Source organism: Lolium rigidum, chromosome 5 (genome assembly GCF_022539505.1).
Source record: "Lolium rigidum isolate FL_2022 chromosome 5, APGP_CSIRO_Lrig_0.1, whole genome shotgun sequence".
Taxonomy (NCBI): domain Eukaryota; kingdom Viridiplantae; phylum Streptophyta; class Magnoliopsida; order Poales; family Poaceae; genus Lolium; species Lolium rigidum.
Window position 1 is genome coordinate 228,407,969 of NC_061512.1, and position 20,510 is coordinate 228,428,478.

The 20,510-nt window shown below is 43.2% G+C and overlaps 1 protein-coding gene and 1 pseudogene across 1 annotated transcript; one reads left to right on the forward strand and one right to left on the reverse strand.

The window, feature by feature from the left end:
* Positions 1 to 96: 96 nt before the first annotated feature.
* Positions 97 to 3,086, forward strand: LOC124657190. The gene is made up of 7 exons (XM_047195782.1): positions 97 to 465; positions 712 to 909; positions 990 to 1,142; positions 1,314 to 1,433; positions 1,514 to 1,600; positions 1,690 to 2,153; positions 2,880 to 3,086. Exons 1-6 carry the CDS (start codon positions 97 to 99, stop codon positions 2,119 to 2,121), a joined length of 1,359 nt encoding a protein of 452 aa, XP_047051738.1. The 3' UTR covers positions 2,122 to 2,153; positions 2,880 to 3,086.
* A 7,900-nt stretch (positions 3,087 to 10,986) lies between these two features.
* LOC124657191 lies at positions 10,987 to 20,283 on the reverse strand (annotated as a pseudogene).
* Between the last annotated feature and the right edge of the window lie 227 nt (positions 20,284 to 20,510).

Below are 20,510 nucleotides of genomic sequence, written 5' to 3' on the forward strand. Positions count from 1 at the left end.
TTTATATCTCCATTTCGAAATCCACCCTCCCGAAGCCACGCGCCCAAACAGAGCCAAAAAAAAAGTCCTCCCCAAATCGAAACGGCTCTCGTCGCCATGGTCGCCGCCCCCGCCGCCGGCGCCGGCGAGGCGACCCCGCCCCCAGAACCGCCTCCCTCCCGCGTATCCGTCCGTTCGTCCTCTTCGTCGTCCTCCCGACGCCGCTGTGCCCTCTCGAGCCGGTTCCGCGAACCCGCGAGCCCGCGGCGGCACGCGTGGGTCTCGCTCCAGGGCCGCCTCGTCGGCGCCGAGGAGGCGGCGTCCGCCCAAGTGGCCGCGCCCGGCCTCCCCAAGGAAGAGGCGATGGCGTGGGAACTCTTCAGCCCGCTCCACCGCGTCCTCCTCGTCGCCACCGTGGCCGCCGCTTCATCCCGATCCCACGCCGCCCGCCGCATCGAGCAGCTCCAGCGGTCGATTCATTTTAGGGTTTGCTTCTGTTTGTCTCCTCCGTTTTTATCTTATCTTATATTGATACTCAATGATGATGGCCATTGATGATTAACCTGCGATATTGAAGATGCCTGCATAAGTTCATCCCGTTTAGACCATTTATTGTGCATAGATCATTGGGTTCCACTGCAACTTCAAACATTTTTATTTTGGAAGTAAGAATTTATATTGTTTGGCATGTTGATCCAAGTGAACTGGAAAAGTAATGCTTTCTGTTTACAGGATGAGGTGCTGCAAAGCATGCAGCAGAAGCTGGATGATCTGTTCGGCGAAATGAACTCCCTGCAACAGCAGTATGTCAAGTGTGACAGTTTCATTTCGGCCGAAAAGGAAAATATTGAGTTGGTAAGCTGCAATAAGCTAGGACAATGCTGTGTGTCATCTCGAGCAGAAACTGCTGCTACTCCTCAGAAGACAAAGGTAGAATGTGTTTGCAGAGAGTAGTTGCCTGAGGTACTTTTCATCTCAATTATATTTTCTTATGGTGGATAAACTTGCAGGATTTCTGTCGAACCGATGATGTAAAGAGCGATGTAGTTGATAGGTCTAGTGTAAGTCTTGTGGATCACGAGGAGCGCCGGATGTCAGACCTCTCTGACTTTTGTTGGAGTGTTGTGTCCTCAGTGGATACTCATGTAAACGGGGACAATCAGGTAATAAGACTGCATCTGCTACGGTGATGACATCTTATTTATGTGTACAGTAATTTATGAGCATCATTTTTCTATGCAAATACACCTATACATTTCCTCTGCTCTCATCAACATTTCTCAGTGTTTGAACACATAAAGTTCTTACTGATGACACGGGTAAGTTTCATCCAGCTAAGTTCCCTGGCGGCAGAACAAGAGTTGTATAACATTCAGAAGGAATGTGAAGAGAAAGATGCAATTATAAAAGAACTAACTGCAGCTGCACATACATCTAGCAATGCTGATGCCAAGGTACGTATTATCATGATGCTTCCATGGTGCTTTTCAGATGGCATATCCTAACAACATTTTTTCTCTTTTTTTGCAAGTAGAGAATCGCAGAGTTGCAGGATATTCTTAAAAGGAAAAATATGGTAATATCTAAGCTGAAGAAAGATATGTCATCTCTGAAGCAGATGGTAAGCTGTTCTTCCAAGATATTAGCTAGAAATTACCTGCTTAAGGTAAAATGCTGAGTTCTCATTTTTTGTTTCTTTGATGACAATAGGTTGTTGAACTGACAAGGGCTAAAAGGGCATCTTCTGTCAACTTAAACACAGTCTCTTCTGAACTGCCAGTGATGTCAAACAATCTTTTATATGATATGAGCAGCAGTAGCCCGTCATCATCAGATTCTGAGTCTCCTGTAACGCCGAGAGAATTGCTCAATGTTCATCTTACCGATGGCACTCCAGGAAACTGTGAATCCAAAGGAAGCTCTAGAGTATCAGTGCGAAAAACATCTCTTCCCGCAACAAAATCATCAGCTTGCAACCTGCGCCCTGCTATCCCGTTCAAAGAGACCTGTTTAAACCCAAAAGTAGAAACAAGTTCTGTTGGTAGGCAGAAGCAGCTTGTATCCTCTAATGGTGATTTTAAAAAGACTAGACGACAAAGTTACCAAGACTTGAGGAATAAGGCTACAAAGAGATGGATGTAGAGTCTAGACTGCAAGTAGTTATTTCCAGAGAGGTATACTGCTTATGCTTTATTTCATTTTATCTCTTTGAATGATGAAGTCTATCAAATATTGTGTGTCCAAAAGGAAGAAGAAATCCGTCATATGAGTCATTTGGTTCAGTTCATCTTTGTAGAACTGAGAATCCTCCATGAATTCAATATTCTTATCAATCGTTTTGACATCAATTAGAGTTTTCTTGTGGTTGTGTCTTCCTGCTAGTTGTCCTTGTCTGTTGCCACCCATCATCGTTGCTAGTGGTAGTCATTACTTGATCTTCCTCAGGAGAAAGGAAAATTGCAGTTAAGCTTACCTAGTACGCTAGTACTAGAAAAATGGACCGAGGGACGCACTTCTTTAAGACCATGACAATCTAGCACTTTGATATTCTATCAAATGGACATCTTGAACTAATTGGTTGAGCGAAGTGCCTAGATTGTATCTCCTGATATTACTTGGATATTGGTTTCTTCCCTGTTAGAATTTTCCATGCCATTAGCTGTTACAAACGCCTTTTTAGTATGACATGTCTAAGAACTCAGACTATTGCACATGTACCTTTCTTGTTTCCCCACTTTATAGGTAAGCACACTCTACTTATATGATAATGATGTCATTGATTACATACTGTCGCTAATGATGTAACAGCCAGTTAACTTCATTCCCCTTCTTGCTGCAATAGAAGGCAACAATCTCTTCTTGGGACTTCCTAATTGACCTTTATTTTCTTACCATTTCAGATGAGGAAGAAAGGAAGTTGGTTGGTTCTGTTGATTTTGTTGGGTAGTCTGTCAGAGTGATGCTTCCTAGCTCTCGTGCTGTCGTCTCGTCAAAAAAATTATGGATGCATTCAAGCTGCTGCATATTTTAGTTATGTCTGTCATGGAACTAATCAATCCATGATCTATTGGCTCGCCATCGGTATCTGCTCCGTTGTAAATTATGTCCCTTGGATCTAAACAGTCTGCGTCTCTCTGGTCCCTCGATTCTTGAATCTATCGTTTATATTTAATTGTCGGATTAGTTTATCCGATGGAATCTTTGAGCTCATTTTTAACTAAATTATCTGACTCCAAATAGCTAGATTGTGGTGGTGAAGCTATTTTTTTATACAGTCTAAGAATTTTCATGTCAGGGTAGCAGTCACCAAGAACTCTGCTTATGCATTTTGTCCAGCTGAGGCCTTATTTGGTACTAGAGTGTTTGTGGGGATTACTGGGATAATACTCTAGAGTATTGGGTGAAACCCTAACGTCACCCAATCCATGCAAAACCCCATCCCCAATCCACTAGGTAAGGGTAGAGTATTGGAGATTGAAAAAATACACTAAGATTTGAGAAAAAGTGAGGATAAGCGGGGATTAAACTCGCTCAATACTCTAGCACCAAACATGTATTTAGAATAAGTGGGTATTTGGAGTTTGCTACGGTTTGTCCCCGCTAATCCCCACTAATACTTTGGCGCCAAACAAGGCCTGACAGATTTTCTTTCCTGATAGTACACTATCTTTTTAGTTGCAAAGGAGTGTTTTGCCACAGATCTTAAATAACATAACCTATCCTGTTAAACAATCATCATTGGCTCAGTCCAATTCAGGGAGGCTAGCTTGCGTTTCCAATTGGTTGGCCGGCTGCTCCTGCATCTTAGTAGTTTACTGGGTTGTCACCCTGAAGGGGAACAACGCCCTCCTGACTGACTGACTGTGTACCGCTGACGAGGTACATGTACAATTGTCTGAGTTCTTAGACATGTCACAGATTGACGCCACAGGTCGAACAGTTGCTAAGCTTAGCTCTTGCTGGAACCTTCTGTTAAGCAGTTTGAACTTTTTTTTATTGCCTTGCGATCAAGCCATCAGTATCTCCATAATAAAATGATCAAAATCATCAGGAGGAGTGTGGTGACCACGGATCACAGATTGAAAAACACAGGAATGGTAAAAGAACACTAATTTTTTTTTTGAGGGCAGGTAAAAGAACACTAATCATACAGTTTCGCCTGAGGATTGCAAAACGGAAGGTCCAAAGGCCGCCCGTCACCGTGTAACTTCGTTGGCCCGAGGCCACGATCCCATTAAACCGCCGCGATCATCCGGACTTTGTCCCTAGCCCTGAGAGCATCTCCAGTCCCTCCTCCAAAACGTCCCTCAAATGTCTTCAGAAATGCCGGACACTTAACCGAGCCTAGCTGCGCCCCAAAAGCTGTTTCGGTGTTTTGATCCAGCGCGATCGAATATAGTGTTCATCGCCCTGAGGCCATCTCTGCTACAGGGGTCATTGCCACAGCGCCACGCGGAAGCCGCGCCCCTCGCCATGTAGGTAAAAGTAATGCATGTACCACCCCCATTTCATGACCCGACACCCCTCCCGTGGCCGTTGATTTCGCCGACCTTTTGGACAGACCTGATTCCATAACGACTCCTCTCACCGAACCACCCATTTCTCCGCCGGTTGGTTGCCGACTCGGGCCCGAACCCAGCGACTTCTTTGAGCGAGCACTGCGCACGCAAGGTGTTTAGCCGTTTGTTTGGTAGGTGACACCGCTGTTGTTTCTTGCCTCTCTTTCCGCTATTGTTTTCGTTGGTGATTTCATTTTGTCTCATAGATATGTATACTGACGATGAGATGATGATACATCAATTGATGAAGGAAGATGGCGCATTCGACACCGACGTTCATGAGCACTTATCGATCCTTGCTTGCCTTCAAAAAAAATGCCGCCAAGCTGAAAAAGGGGCCATGGCGTGGAGGTTTGAAGCGTGGAAGAAATAATGGAGGGTCATACCATTCTCTACACCAACTACTCCATCGACGGGCCAACATACGCTGCCAATATTCGGAGGCGCCATAGGATGAGCAAAGATGAGTTCATGAAAATTATTCATGGCGTGAGAAAATACGACAAGTACTTTAAGCTAAAGCACGACATCATCGACACCCCCTGATTTCTCATCAATCTAGAAGTGCACAGCTGCCATGAGCATGCTTGCATATATGGAGCCCCTGTCGATGCATGTGACGACTACCTTCGCATGATGAGTCCACTGTCATCAAATGCATGTACAGATTCTGCACAAAAGTGGTGGAAAAGCTCGGCAAAGACTATTTAAGAGGGCCAAATGAAGCAGAGATTGCTAGGATCATGGCACAAAATGGAGCGTGAGGATTTCCTCAGATACTTGGAAGCATCGATTGCATGCCGTGGTCATAGAAGAACTATCCGTTTGCTTGGCAAAGTTTGTACAAAGGGCATCACGGATAATGCAGTGTGGTACTTGAGGCTACGGCAGATAAAGACATGTGGATCTGGCATCGTTCTCTGGCATGGCGGGATCGCACAATGCCATGAAATGATCTTCGGTGTTCATGAAACTTTTGGAAGGTCATGCTCCACCATGCAACTATGAGATCAATAGAGACTTATTACCAAAAGGTACTATCTATCCGATGGAATCTATCCAAAATGGGTGACATTTGTCAAAGCAATCTTCGTGCCTCTAGGTCGGAAGAATTACCACTTTCACTGAGTGCTAGGAGAATTGCAGGAAGATATCGATGGACATTTGGTGTGCTCCAATCTCTATTTGCTATTGTTCAGTACCGTACTCTTACCTGAACCCACCAAAGATGTCGATGTCGCTGATTTCACACGACCGTGCCACTGGTGATCTCGCTTGGTTTACCGGTGGATTCGTCCTAGATGAAGGCAAGATTTTCAAATTGGGTGAAGTGTTCGACCGCAATTGTCAACCCGATTTCACTGAAAATTCTCGTTTGGAACTCAATTCTAGACGCCTCAGACCGTTTGTGGGTGCCAAATTTTGTGGGGAAATCATACCATGTTCCATAGAGAGATGGATTACGAGGTAAAGGAGGAAGTCAACGAGTGATACCAGGGACGGGATACACGATGTACCCAACATCGTTCCTTCGCTCTGCAGGTAAAGACCTACTGCCGCTTATGCGATTATAGATTGTATAGCGATTATAAAGTTGCTCGTCGACTTCAGATATGCGATCAGCTCTAAGGCGAGTTGTGCTGGCTACTCATGGCTCCTCCAAGGATCGTCTTGTGCGTGCTTATAAAAGGGGATGGCAGAGGGCTTTACGTTTTTTTTGGTACCCGAGTAGGTACGGGTCTTGGAGTTCTAATACCACTCGACCTATATTACTTGTCTTCTACGAGAAATTTTCTTGACATCTTGATCAATGACTCTGTTGAGCGCCAATTGAAATCTCATTTTGTGTAAGCCCAACTTAGGAGCGACCGGAAGTAGGCAATACCCATTTGGGATTCCCACTATAACTCGCGGTTGGGAACTAGTAGTTCCGTGGGTCTATGATCTTGGATGAGCTAATTTTCACTATTTTGGGTGGGCACGTCACATGACTGGGCAGCTCAAGAAAGAGAAACTCGGTCTATTTTCAAAAATAGATGATTTAGAGGCAATCACTGAACTGAGACCATTAACGACGCAAGAAATTGACCTCAAAATTCAATACAATGCAGCGTTAGCTGGTCTACTGTGTGAGGAGGAACTCAAATGGTACTAAAGATCTAAGACCTAGTTCCCGCTGGAAGGAGATTCGAATATGAGATACTTTCATAGTGTTGCAAATGGTAGGGACAGAAATAAACTCATTCATTCTCTTGTTCAGGATGAGGGCGTGATTGAAGGTCATGGGCAGCTGAAGTCGTACATTAGGTCTTATTACAAAACCTTGTTTGGCGCCTAGGAGGAAGCAAATGTATCATTGGATGAATCCAGGATTGATGATAGGCTCTTATTCTGAAGAGGAGCTAAGGAAGGTTGTTTTTCAAATGGAACATAATAAGACGCCAAGTCCTGATGGATTTCCGGCTGAATTCTATCAAACCTTCTGGGACATCATTAAAATTGATTTATTGGACTTGTTTGCCAAACTTCATGCTGGGCAACTTGAATTGTTCCGTACAACTTTGGAGAGATCATCCTACTACCAAAAGTTAATGGTGCGGAACGGATTCAACAATACATACCAATATGTCTTCTTAACATTTGCTTCCAAATTTTCATCAAAGTAGCTACTATTAGGCTTAATTCGGTGGCTGATCAGGTGGTGCGCCCTACTCAGACGGCTTTTATGCAAGGTTGATATATCCTAGATGGAGTTGTGATATCGCATGAAACAATCCACGAAATGCTTCGTAAAAAGTTGAATGTGGTGATCCTCAAAATTGACTTTGAGAAATCCTATGATAAAGATAAATGGTCCTTTCTTCAACAAACTCTCAAAACGCAAGATTTCTATGATGAGTGGCGCACATTAATTAATAACATTTTTTTGGAGGAAGTGTTGCCATCAAGGTCAATGACGACGTTGGCATATACTTTCAGACAAAAAAATGGTTGAGGCATGATACGTCTCCAACGTATCGATAATTTCTTATGTTCCATGCTTGTTTTATGATAATACCTACATGTTTTATACATACTTTATGTCATATTTATGCGTTTTCCGGAACTAACCTATTGACGAGATGCCGCAGTGCCAGTTCCTGTTTTCTTCTGTTTTTGGTTTCAGAAATCCTAGTAAGGAAATATTCTCGGAATTAGACGAAATCAACGCCCAGCATCTTATAATTCCACGAAGCTTCCAGAACACCCGAGAGGGACCAGAGGAGAGCCACAGGGGGCCCACACATGAAGGCGGCGCGGCCCAGGGGGGGCGCCCCCCTGTTGTCTGGTGGCCCTAGGTCTCTTCTGACGCCGCCCTTCCGCCTACTTAAAGCCTCCGTCGTGAAAACCCTAAACGAATAAGCCAAGGTACGAGAAACCTTCCAGAGCCGCCGCCATCGCGAAGCCAAGATATGGGGGACAGGAGTCTCTGTTCCGGCACGCTGCCGGGACGGGGGAGTGCCCCCGGAAGGCATCTCCATCGACACCACCGCCATCTTCATCAACGCTGATGTCTCCCATGAGGAGGGAGTAGTTCTCCATCGAGGCTAAGGGCTGTACCGGTAGCTATGTGGTTAATCTCTCTCCCATGTACTTCAATACAATGATCTCATGAGCTGCCTTACATGATTGAGATTCATATGATGAGCTTTGTATCACTATCAATCTATGTGCTACTCTAGTAATGTTATTAAAGTACTCTATTCCTCCTCCATGGTGTAACGGTGACAGTGTGTGCATCATGTAGTACTTGGCATAGGTTATGATTGTAATCTCTTGTAGATTATGGAGTTAATTATTACTATGATAGTATTGATGCGATCTATTCCCCCTTTCATAGTGTGAAGGTGACAGTGTGCATGCTATGTTAGTACTCGGTATAATTGCAATGGTTTATCATGCACTCTAAGGTTATTTAAATATGAACATCGAATGTTGTGGAGCTTGTTAACTCCGGCATTGAGGTGCTCTTGTAGCCCTACACAATTAGTGGTGTTCATCATCCAACAAGAGAGTGTAGAGTGGTTTTATTATGTGATCAATGTTGAGAGTGTCCACTAGTGAAAGTATGATCCCTAGGCCTTGTTTCCAAATACCGCAATCATCGCTTATTTATCGTTCTCGCTGCATCTTTACTTCCCGCACGCCAGACAAGCTATTTTCTAGCGCCGTCGCTACTACTCATATTCATTCATACCACTTGTATTTCACTATCTCTTCGCCGAACTAGTGCACCTATACATCTGACAAGTGTATTAGGTGTGTTGGGGACACAAGAGACTTCTTGTATCGTGATTGCAGGGTTGCTTGAGAGGGATATCTTTGACCTCTTCCTCCCTGAGTTCGATAAACCTTGGGTGATTCACTTAAGGGAAACTTGCTGCTGTTCTACAAACCTCTGCTCTTGGAGGCCCAACAATGTCTACAGGAAAAGGAGTGTGCGTAGACATCAAGCATTTTTCTGGCGCCGTTGCCGGGGAGGAAAGGTAAAAGGCATTCACACTCCGGTCCCAGGTAACCAAACACTTTTCTGGTACCGTTGTGAGTGCTCGAAGCTATTTCCTTTAGATCCTGCAATTGCATCTTTTTGTTTCTTGTTTTTATTTTCACTAGTTAGGCATAATGGAAAGCAACTGTGAGCTTTTTAAGTTATTTCCTGATTTAAGACATGGATGGTTTGATGCGGAAATTAAAAAACCTATGGAACCTTATTTGCATGCTAGTAGTAATATTAGTATGAACGCTTTGAACACCATTGTTGATAATGATATAGAAAGTTCTAAGCTTGGGGAAGCTGGTTTTGATGAGCATGATATTTTTAGTCCCCCAAGCATTGAGAAGAAAATTTTCTTTGATGATACTCTGCCTCCTATTTATGATGATTATAATGATAGTAGTCTTTTGGTGCCACCTACTATGGAGGATAAATTTGATTATGATTACAATATGCCTCCTATATTTGATGATAGCTACTATGTTGAATTTGCTCCCACTACAATTAATAAGAATGACTATGCTTATGTTGGGAGTAGTAATTATTTTATGCATGAGACTCATGATAAGAATGCTTTATGTGATAGTTATATTGTTGAGTTTGTTCATGATGCTACTGGACATTATTATGAGAGAGGGAAACATGGTTATATGCATCTTAATAATATTAAGTTTCCCCTCTTTATGCTGAAATTTTTGAAGTTACATTTGTTTTATCTTTCTATGCTTGTTGCATTATGCTTCATGAATTTGTTTATTTACAAGATTCCTTTTCATAGGAAGTGGGTTAGACTTAAAAGTGTTTCTTATTTGTTTCTTGATGCTCTCTTTTGCTTCAACTCTTATTTCTTGGGAGTGCATCATTGAAATTGCTGAGCCCATCTTAATGGCTATAAAGAAAGCACTTCTTGGGAGATAACCCATGTCTTTATTTTGCTACAGTAATTTTTGTTTTATATTTGAGTCTTGGAAGTTTTTACTACTGTAGCAACCTCTCCTTATCTTTATTTTATTGCATTGTTGTGCCAAGTGAAGTCTCTAATAGAAGGTTGATACTAGATTTGGATTACTGCGCAGAAATAGTTTTCTTGCTGTCACGAAATTGAGTCACTACGTATGTAGGTAACTCAGAAAAATATGCCAATTTACGTGCGTGATCCTCAGATATGTACGCAACTTTCATTAGTTTTGATTTTTCTCATCTGAGCAAGTCTGGTGCCTCTAAAAAATTCGTCTTTACGGATTGTTCTGTTTTGATAGATTCTGCCTTTTATTTCGCATTGCCTCTTTTGTTGTGTTGGATGGATTTCTTTGTTCAATTAACTTTCAGTAGCTTTGGGCAATGTCCAGAAGTGTTAAGAATGATTGTGTCACCTCTGAACATGTGAATTTTTGATTATGCACTAACCCACTAATGAGTTGTTTTGAGTTTGGTGTGGAGGAAGTTTTCAAGGGTCAAGAGAGGAAGATGATATATGATTAAGAAGAGTGAAAAAGTCTAAGCTTGGGGATGCCCCCGTGGTTCATCCCTGCATATTTCAAGAAGACTCAAGCGTCTAAGCTTGGGGATGCCCAAGGCATCCCCTTCTTCATCAACATTTATCAGGTTTCTTCTATTGAAACTATATTTTTATTCCGTCACATCTTATGTACTTTACTTGGAGCGTCTGTGTGCTTTTATTTTCGTTTTGTTATTTTCTTTCTCTGAATAAATTCATCCTTGTGTGGGAGAGAGACACGCTCCGCTGTTGCATATGAACACATGTGTTCTTAGCTTTACTTTTAATGTTCATGGCGAAGGTTGAAACTACTTCGTTCATTGTTATATGGTTGGAAACAGAAAATGCCACATGTAGTAATTGGTATAATGTCCTGAACAATTTGATACTTGGCAATTGTTGTTCTCATGTTTAAGCTCTTGCATCATATACTTTGCACCTATTAGTGAAGAAATATTGTAGAGCTTGTTGAAATTTGGTTTGCATGATTGGTCTCTCTAAGGTCTACATATTTTCTGGTGAGGGTTTGAACAACAAGGAAGACAGTGTAGAGTCTTATAATGCTTGCAATATGTTCTTATGTAAGTTTTGCTGTACCGGTTCATACTTGTGTTTGCTTCAAACAACCTTGCTAGCCTAAGCCTTGTATTGAGAGGGATTACTTCTCGTGCATCCAAAATCCTTGAGCCAAAAACTATGCCATTTGCGTCCACCATACTTACCTACTACATGGTATTTTTCCGCCATTCCAAAGTAAATTGCTTGAGTGCTACCTTTAAAATTCCATTCTTTGTCTTTGCAATATATAGCTCATGGGATAAAAATAGCCTAAAAACTATTGTGGTATTGAATATGTACTTATGTGTCCTATTTCTTATAAGTTGCTTGTTGAGCGATAACCATGTTCCTGGGGACGCCATCAACTATTTCTTTATTGAATATCATGTGAGTTGCTATGCATGTTCGTCTTTTCTGAAGTAAGGGTGATTTATCATGAGTTGAATGGTTTGAGTATGCATATTGTTAGAGAAGAACATTAGGCCGCTAACTAAAGCCATGATCCATGGTGGAAGTTTCGGTTTGGACAACAATCCTCAATCTCTTATGAGAATATTATTTGTTGTTGAATGCTTATGCATTAAAGAGGAGTCCATTATCTGTTGTCTATGTTGTCCCGGTATGGATGTCTAAGTTGAGAATAATCAAAAGCGAGAAATCCAATGCGAGCTTTATCCTTAGACCTTTGTACAGGTGGCATAGAGGTACCCCTTTGTGATACTTGGTTAAAACATATGTTATGCAATGATAATCCATGTGAATCCAAGCTAATTAGGACAAGGTGCGGGCACTATTGGTAATCTATGCATGAGGCTTGCAACTTGTAGGATATAATATACATAACACATATGCTTTATTACTACCGTTGACAAAATTGTTTCTTGTTTTCAAAATAAAAGCTCTAGCACAAAAATAGTAATCCATGCTTCCCTCTGCGAAGGGCCTATCTTCTACTTTATTGTTGAGTCAGTTTACCTACTTCTTTCTATCTTAGAAGCAAACACTTGTGTTAACTGTGCATTGATTCCTACATACTTGCATATTTGCATTCATCATATTACTTTATGTTGACAACTATCCATGAGATATACATGTTACAAGTTGAAAGCAACCCGCTGAAACTTATATCTTCCTTTGTGTTGCCCCAATGCCTTTACTTTGAATTTATTGCTTTATGAGTTAACTCCTATGCAAGACTTATTGATGCTTGTCTTGAAAGTACTATTCATGAAAAGTCTTTACTATATGATTCAGTTGTTTAATCATTGTCTTTACCATTGCTTTGAATCGCTGCATTCATCTCATATGCTTTACAATAGTATGATTAACATTATGTAAGTAGCATGTCACTTCAGAAATTATCTTTGTTATCGTTTACCTACTCGAGGACGAGTAGGAACTAAGCTTGGGGATGCTGATACGTCTCCAACGTATCGATAATTTCTTATGTTCCATGCTTGTTTTATGACAATACCTACATGTTTTATACATACTTTATGTCATATTTATGCGTTTTCCGGAACTAACCTATTGACGAGATGTCGCAGTGCCAGTTCCTGTTTTCTGCTGTTTTTGGTTTCAGAAATCCTAGTAAGGAAATATTTTCGGAATTGGACGAAATCAACGCCCAACATCTTATAATTCCACGAAGCTTCTAGAACACCCGAGAGGGACCAGAGGAGAGCCACGGGGGCCCACACATGAAGGCGGCGCGGCCCGGGGGGTGCCCCCGTTGTCCGGTGGTCCCGGGTCTCTTCCGACGCCGCCCTTCCGCCTACTTAAAGCCTCCGTCGCGAAAACCCTAAACGAATAAGCCACGGTACGAGAAACCTTCCGGAGCCGCCGCCATCGCGAAGCCAAGATCCGGGGGACAGGAGTCTCCGTTCCGGCACGCTGCCGGGACGGGGAAGTGCCCCGGAAGGCATCTCCATCGACACCACCGCCATCTTCATCAACGCTGCTGTCTCCCATGAGGAGGGAGTAGTTCTCCATCGAGGCTAAGGGCTGTACCGGTAGCTATGTGGTTAATCTCTCTCCCATGTACTTCAATACAATGATCTCATGAGCTGCCTTACATGATTGAGATTCATATGATGAGATTTGTATCACTATCAATCTATGTGTTACTCTAGTAACGTTATTAAAGTACTCTATTCCTCCTCCATGGTGTAACGGTGACGAGTGTGTGCATCATGTAGTACTTGGCATAGGTTATGATTGTAATCTCTTGTAGATTATGGAGTTAATTATTACTATGATAGTATTGATGCGATCTTTTCCCCCTTTCATAGTGTGAAGGTGACAGTGTGCATGCTATGTTAGTACTCGGTATAATTGCAATGGTCTATCATGCACTCTAAGGTTATTTAAATATGAACATCGAATGTTGTGGAGCTTGTTAACTCCGGCATTGAGGTGCTCTTGTAGCCCTACACAATTAGTGGTGTTCATCATCCAACAAGAGAGTGTAGAGTGGTTTTATTATGTGATCAATGTTGAGAGTGTCTACTAGTGAAAGTATGATCCCTAGGCCTTGTTCCCAAATACTGCAATCATCGCTTATTTACTGTTCTGCTGCATCTTTACTTCCTGCACGCCAGCAAGCTATTTTCTGGCGCCGTTGCTACTACTCATATTCATTCATACCACTTGTATTTCACTATCTCTTCACCGAACTAGTGCACCTATACATCTAACAAGTGTATTAGGTGTGTTGGGGACACAAGAGACTTCTTGTATCGTGATTGTAGGGTTGCTTGAGAGGGATATCTTTGACCTCTTCCTCCCTGAGTTCGATAAACCTTGGGTGATTCACTTAAGGGAAACTTGCTGCTGTTCTACAAACCTCTGCTCTTGGAGGCCCAACACTGTCTACAGGAAAAGGAGTGTGCGTAGACATCAAGGCAAGGCGATCCTCTATCTCCAGTGTTATTTAACATTGTGGCGGATATGCTGGCTATTTTAATTGAGCATGCTAAAGTTGATGGTCAAATTGAACGAGTCATCCCACACTTAGTTGATGGTGGATTATCTATCCTTCAATAGGCCGATAACACAATTCTCTTTATGGGATATGATTTGGAAAAGGCGATAAATCTAAAATTAATTTTATCAGCTTTCGAGCGGTTATCTAGTCTTAAGATAAACTTTCATAAGAGTGAATTGTTCTGTTTTGGCGAGGCCCAAGATGAGGCCAAACATTATGCTAAACATTTTGAATGTGGGTTGGCCAGTTTTTCAATTAGCTATCTGGGTATTTCGATCCATCATCGGAGGCTCACTGTCGCGGAATGAAAATTAGCCGAGGAAAGACTAACAAAACGTCTTAGTATCTGGAAAGGAAAAGTACTATCTCTAGGTGAAAGATTAGTCCTCATAAATTTAGTACTCACAAACATGGTATTGTATATGATTTATTTTTTCCAATTGCCTAAAGGAGTTCTGTATAGATTGGATCCTTTCCGATCCAGATTCTTTTGGCAAGGAGTTAGTGAGAAGAAAAATACCGGTTGACTAAATGGAGTGTTGTCTGTTGTTCCAAAGATCATGATGGACTTGGTGTCCATGATATGGATGTTAAAAACAAGGCCTTGATAGGAAAATGACTAGCTAGGTTGTTAACTGAGGATGTCGCATGTCAAAACTTGTTGCGGAGAAAGTATATTGGCTCCAAATCTATTTCTCATGTTCTTTGAAAACCTAGAAATTCACATTTTTTAGCTGGAATTATGACAACTAAGAAGCAATTTTTTCCATACGTTTCTATTTACATCGGAGACGGATCAGAGATAAGGTCCTGGGAGAATAAATGGTTGGCTGCAACCACTTTCCGAGAAGAATATATAGCCTTGTACAATATTGTACCGTCATAAAGGAGACACCTTGTAGAAGGTAATGGACACATATCCTCCAGTTATGAAATTTAGGCGTGATCTTAGTGGGTCCCGGTTGAATTATTGGAATGAATTGCTACAGAGATTAGCTTCAATCCAGTTGATACATGGGTCTAATGAATTCCGTCGGGGACTTACCAAGAACGGTGTATTGTCGGTAGGATCCATGTACAAAGCTTTAATCGAACTCATTCAGTCGGTATTGAATAATAAGTCGGAAGATGAAGATGCTATTAAAAACTAAGATTTCTACATGGTACCTTCCTCGTGGTGTTATCCTTACTAAAGATAATAATGCTAAATGCAACTAGCACGGTTGTACGAAATGTGTTTTATGTCACGAAGAGGAGACAATAAAGCATATTTTCTTCCCGTGCTGGTTCGCTAGCTCTATATAGACAATCATTCATATATGTTCTACCTTATACCCTCCACGTAGCATTGCAAAATATCCTTGGCAATTGGCTAAATGGGATGGATTCTAGGTTCAAGACTTTTATCAGAGTGGGAGCGATTATCATTATCTGGTCGCTTTGGCTATGTAGGAATGATAAGGTTTTTAACGATAAAATTCTTCTCTTATGCAGGTCATCTACCGGTGTATGACTTTACTCCGTTTATTGAGAACCGAGACCTCTTTACTGAAAGTGCATGGAGCCCCCATGTGTGGTTTTTGGTAATTAATGACAATCCATATGGACTAATGTTTGCATTGAGTTATATTTGTAGGTGTTGTCCATAGGAAATGCTTGAACCATTTGTTGGCTTCAAGGTTGCAATAAGAAGAAATTGATGAAGGATATCAATTGTCAAGTATGTCTTGAAGATGAAGATGAAGTGAGCCCTCAAGTTACTTCAAGACATCAACATGATGAAGAATGAAGAAATGAAGTGCAAGTTCAAGATGAGCCATCTCGAAGAGATCCTTTGCTTGACTCTTGCCATCTATATGGTGTTCATGGATATGTGAAGTTGCGCCGAAGAAGAAGCTCTCCCATGGTGGTTTATGGGGGAGCAATCTACAAGACTTCGTCAAGCAAGCACAAGCAAGAAAGGCGTTCCATCTTGTTGCGGTCAAGATCGTCATCATCGAGCTCAAGCGGAATGCGCAAGGTTAAGGTTTGCTCTTGATAGGGTTTCTTTCTCACCGGTCTCATAGTGTAGTTGGAGATCGGTTTATAGTTTAGTTGCCGTTCTATCAAGAGGGCTCTCGAGTGAGTAACTCGATCGTATCGTTCGGAGAGAGCTCAAACCTTTGCATCCTTGCATCATATTTCTTGGTTGTTATTTGGATCTTATCCATGTGATGTCTTCGAGCTTGTGCTTATTCTCATGACAAGCTCTAGTTCATCGAAAACGGATTTTGCATAGATCACTTGTTGCGTTTTCGAGTTTGGTGATTTTCTTGGTTTCTCATGTTGAGGTATTGCACCTCTAAAAATCATAGAAAATCAGCCCCCACTGATTTCCATATTTGGGTAGCTCTTGTCGTCCTCTTTCCAACAAAATTGGTTTCACCTAAATCCGAGTTTCCTAACTCAACTTATTGCATTTTCGAGGTTGGAGGTTTTACCGGTTTGTCTTTTGCTCCTGGCGGAAGTTCCGGCCTCTACAGCCGGAAGTTCCGCGCAGTTGCTCCTCTCAGCAGATCCTCAGCGCCCCTCACGTTGAAGCTCGGCGTTCGCTGGCTGGAAGTTCCGGTGCTGTTGGCCGGAAGTTCCGGTCAGCGGAACTTCCGCCCAACTTCCGGGCAAGTTCCGGAAACATCGTTTTTACTCGCAGATGGTTCCAGTATGGTTTTCGCGCTTTTCCGGAAGTAGGCCGGAACTTGGCCGGAACTTCCGGTCACCGGAAGTTCCGCCCACACTCAGTCCATCAGCTGCACAGGTGCGAAGGGATCCAGCCGGAACTTCCGGCCCCTGTGGCTGGAACTTCCGGTGTTACACAAAAACGTGCATAACGGTCAGTTTTGGAGCGAAAGCTTCCAGCCGGAACTTCCGGCCCTTGTGGCCGGAACTTCCGGTGTTACACGAAAACTTGCTCAACGGTCAGTTTTGGAGACCTTCTCATATAAATAGCTTTCTTCCCCATTGGAACAAGGTGCTTCTTTCACTCTCTCTCTCCTCCATTGTTGAACTAGAGAAGCTTGCTCTATCTCTCTATCCCTTCATGATTTTTCCCCCATTTGAGGAAAAAGAGAGAGGAGATCTAGATCTACATTTCTACCAATCAAATCCATCTCTTTGTGAGTGGAACTTTCTAGATCTTGATCTTGGTGTTCTTTGTGAATTCCTTTGCTCTTCCTCTCTTATTCCCCCAATAGCTTTTGTAGCTTTGTTGGAATTTGAGAGAGAAGTACTTGAGCATCTTTGTGGTGTTCTTGCCATTGCATTTGGTGCATCGGTTTGAGTTCTCCACGGTGATTCGTGGAAGTGAAAGCAAGAAGGTTGTTACTCTTGGGTCTTTGGACCCTAGACGGCTTAGTGGCCTTTGTGGCATCTTTGTGGTGTTCTTGGGGACTCCAATTAAGTTGTGGAGAATCTCCAAGGGCAAGGCCTTTGTGGCATCTTAGTGGTGTTTTTGGGGACTCCAATTAAGTTGTAGAGATTCTTCAAGGGCAAGGCCTTTGTGGAAATTTGTTGGGAGCCTCCAATTAAGTTGTGGAGATTGCCCCAAGCTTTGTGCGGGTTCGGTAACCTCCCTAAGGTTACATAGTGGTTCGAGGACATCCCTCTTGGTGGGAATTCTCGAGGAGAATACGGTGGCCCTCGTGCATTTGGAGTGACTTGTCCTCCACACCGCTCCAACGGAGAGTAGCACTCGCAAGAGTGTGAACTTTGGGCTACATCGTCGTCTCCCGCGTGCCTCGGTTATCTCTATACCCGAGCTCTTTACTTATGCACTTTACCTTGTGATAGCCATCGTGCTTGAAGTTATATATATCTTGCTATCACATACTTGCTTGTATTGCTTAGCATAGGTTGTTGGTGCACATAGGTGAACCATAGTATATAGGCTTTGGGCTTGACAAAGTAAACGCTAGTTTTATTCCGCATTTGTTAAGCCCATCTCGTAAAAGTTTAAATCGCCTATTCACCCCCTCTAGGCGACATCCGTATCCTTTCATTTACGGAGGTATCTACATGGTTGGAAAATACGACCAAGTAGTTTATTATCCAACATGGATAACTTCATAATCGTAGGATTGCAGCTTCCATGGCCTAATTGGCGGCCGAGTTCTATCTACCAGTATTTTGTAACTTTTTTTATGTGACTTGTACTGTTCTTCGACGGTTGTGTGCATCGTAGCTATGGAGAGGCCGGATGTAATATTTAAACCTTTTGAGTAATACAGCATCCTTTATAATAAAAAAGTAGTAATTCTAGATACGTGTTGTAAGTTTGACCGAGCATATGGGGAGTTAGGGACAAATACGAACATCTAGAATACCAGATTAATATTAATAGATCTACCATACCACATATTTTCATAGCATAATTTTATTATATATTACAGATATTTATACATTTTTCAATAATATTGATAAAAAATATTCAAATAGTACTGACTTTTGACTAAAAATATACACCACGTTAAAAAATAGAGGTAGTTGTTTATAGTAAGTGTAGGGTGAACATTTTACAGCTACAACAAAGAAATGAGACCAAATATTGGCTAATTGGCCCGAGATTCTCGAGAAGAAAGGCTATTCGGCTCGTTTATTTGTTGACTACATCGGTGGCGTCATAGCTTTGCACTTTACTGGTGATCTACGCGCGCGGAGATCTTCCTCGGCTTTTGCGGTGATGATGCGGTGCTTGGAGGAGATGCGGCGACGAGATGTTGCAGGATCCCGCCGGCGAGCACGCATTGGTGATGACGAAGTTGGCCTCCTCGCGTCGAAGGCGCTCCTGCTGCGTGGTTGTGGGAGACGAGCCTGCCGGGGCCGGGATGGGCTTGTGTGGGCTTAGGCTTTGGCTCCGGCAGTAGGTTGGCACGCTGACGCCTTGTGATGTCAGCAGTGCCTGCGGCAGCTGGATTGTGACGTCCAGCCCGTCTCGGCTGGATCTTCCTAATAAGGGAAACTGATCCGGGGTTCCTCTTGTGCGAAGATGGAGACTTTCCCGAGGCCGGTTCTTTTGATCTAGCCAGAGTGGTGAGTTTCGAAAGCCTCCACCACCAAATGTAATAGTGCACCCTATGCCTAAAATTTGCTAGATCAGGTGTTATTCGGTCATGCACACCCTTATTTTTATTTCGACCCTTTGATTCTAGAGGGAGCGGTGCGTCGCAGCTTGAGCGCCTTGAGGCAGTCGAGCGGCGCGGCGAGGGCGGCGACCCAGGGCGTGGCGTAGGCGCCCCAGTCGTCGGGGATGAGGCCGTACATGGCGGCGTGGGGCTTGCCCTTGAGCGGGAGCGACTCGAGCGTGGGGAAGCGGGCGAGGAGGTGGGACGGGCGCGCGGCGTAGCAGAAACCGACGGTGACGTGCTTGCGGGTGAGAGCGTCGATGCGGTGCTAGCGGCGGCAGACGAGCGAGGCGACCTCGCGGTCACAAGGCCCTTTGATTATGGAGGGAGCGGTGCGAAGCTCCGCTCTTTGTTGTCATCAGATGATATTTTGGTCCATGGTGAACTCAGAAGCGGAGAATATCATGAAGACCGAATTGGAGGAAGGGTAATGGAGGTTAGAATCTCCACGCTATTGTGGGATTTGCTTGGTATTCTGGGTTTCGCAGCAGCAGTATGCAAGTGAGGACGTCAGCATGGGTGAAGTTCACTGTCTTACCTTTCAGGGTGAAAATCCAAGGTCAGCTCTTAATTTATTGTGTGTGGCCGTGTAGCAATAACCTTGTTAAAGATACTGTTTTGACAGCAATGACTATCTTCAGGGTAAAACCTAAGAGCTTTGATCGCGCGACGACGGGCTTGTGGACTGTTACTTTTGGTGGCGTCGTTTTTGGAGAGGCTGAAGTTCATCTGTTATCTTGATGGTGGATGTATTGCTGTTGCTATGGCTAAAAATACCTAGCGGATCTTTTTTTCTCTATGTGTATCCGCTGATAATAGGATATCCCGTACGTTGTTACAAAGGTTGAATGTAGTAGTTGGTATCTCTGGCTATTAAAAATGTTCTCTTTATTGAAAAATTAGCTTTGCATTTCAGCATCACACCTACATATTGCAAGGTCCGTTAGAACATTCTTATACTCTTTTTTTCTTTGAACCTCATAACTCCGTATTGGATTTCTATACGACGGCATCGCTGGTCTGGTCTGGTACGTGGAAGCGACTCGAGACGACGAGACTGACCCCGCCCGTCGATCGCAATCAGGTCTGGGGGAGGTGGTGGACACGGCTCCAAAACCCAACCCCGGCGGCTAACCCAACGTGGTGTACGGTGCCCCTGCTGCGACGCGGTTGGTCGGCTTCGTGTTCGTCCACCGCGCGCGCACAGCCGGCGACGACGGCGACCTGACCCGTGTTGTGC

What these genes read in the sequence shown, in the direction of transcription:
- LOC124657190 (XM_047195782.1), top strand. Translation starts at nt 97, where the DNA reads ATGGTCGCCGCCCCCGCCGCCGGCGCCGGCGAGGCGACCCCGCCCCCA. An exon ending in CTACTCCTCAGAAGACAAAG is followed by an intron (nt 910 to 989) that starts GTAGAATGTGTT and finishes ATAAACTTGCAG; the next exon opens with GATTTCTGTCGAACCGATGA. An exon ending in TGTCATCTCTGAAGCAGATG is followed by an intron (nt 1,601 to 1,689) that starts GTAAGCTGTTCT and finishes TGATGACAATAG; the next exon opens with GTTGTTGAACTGACAAGGGC.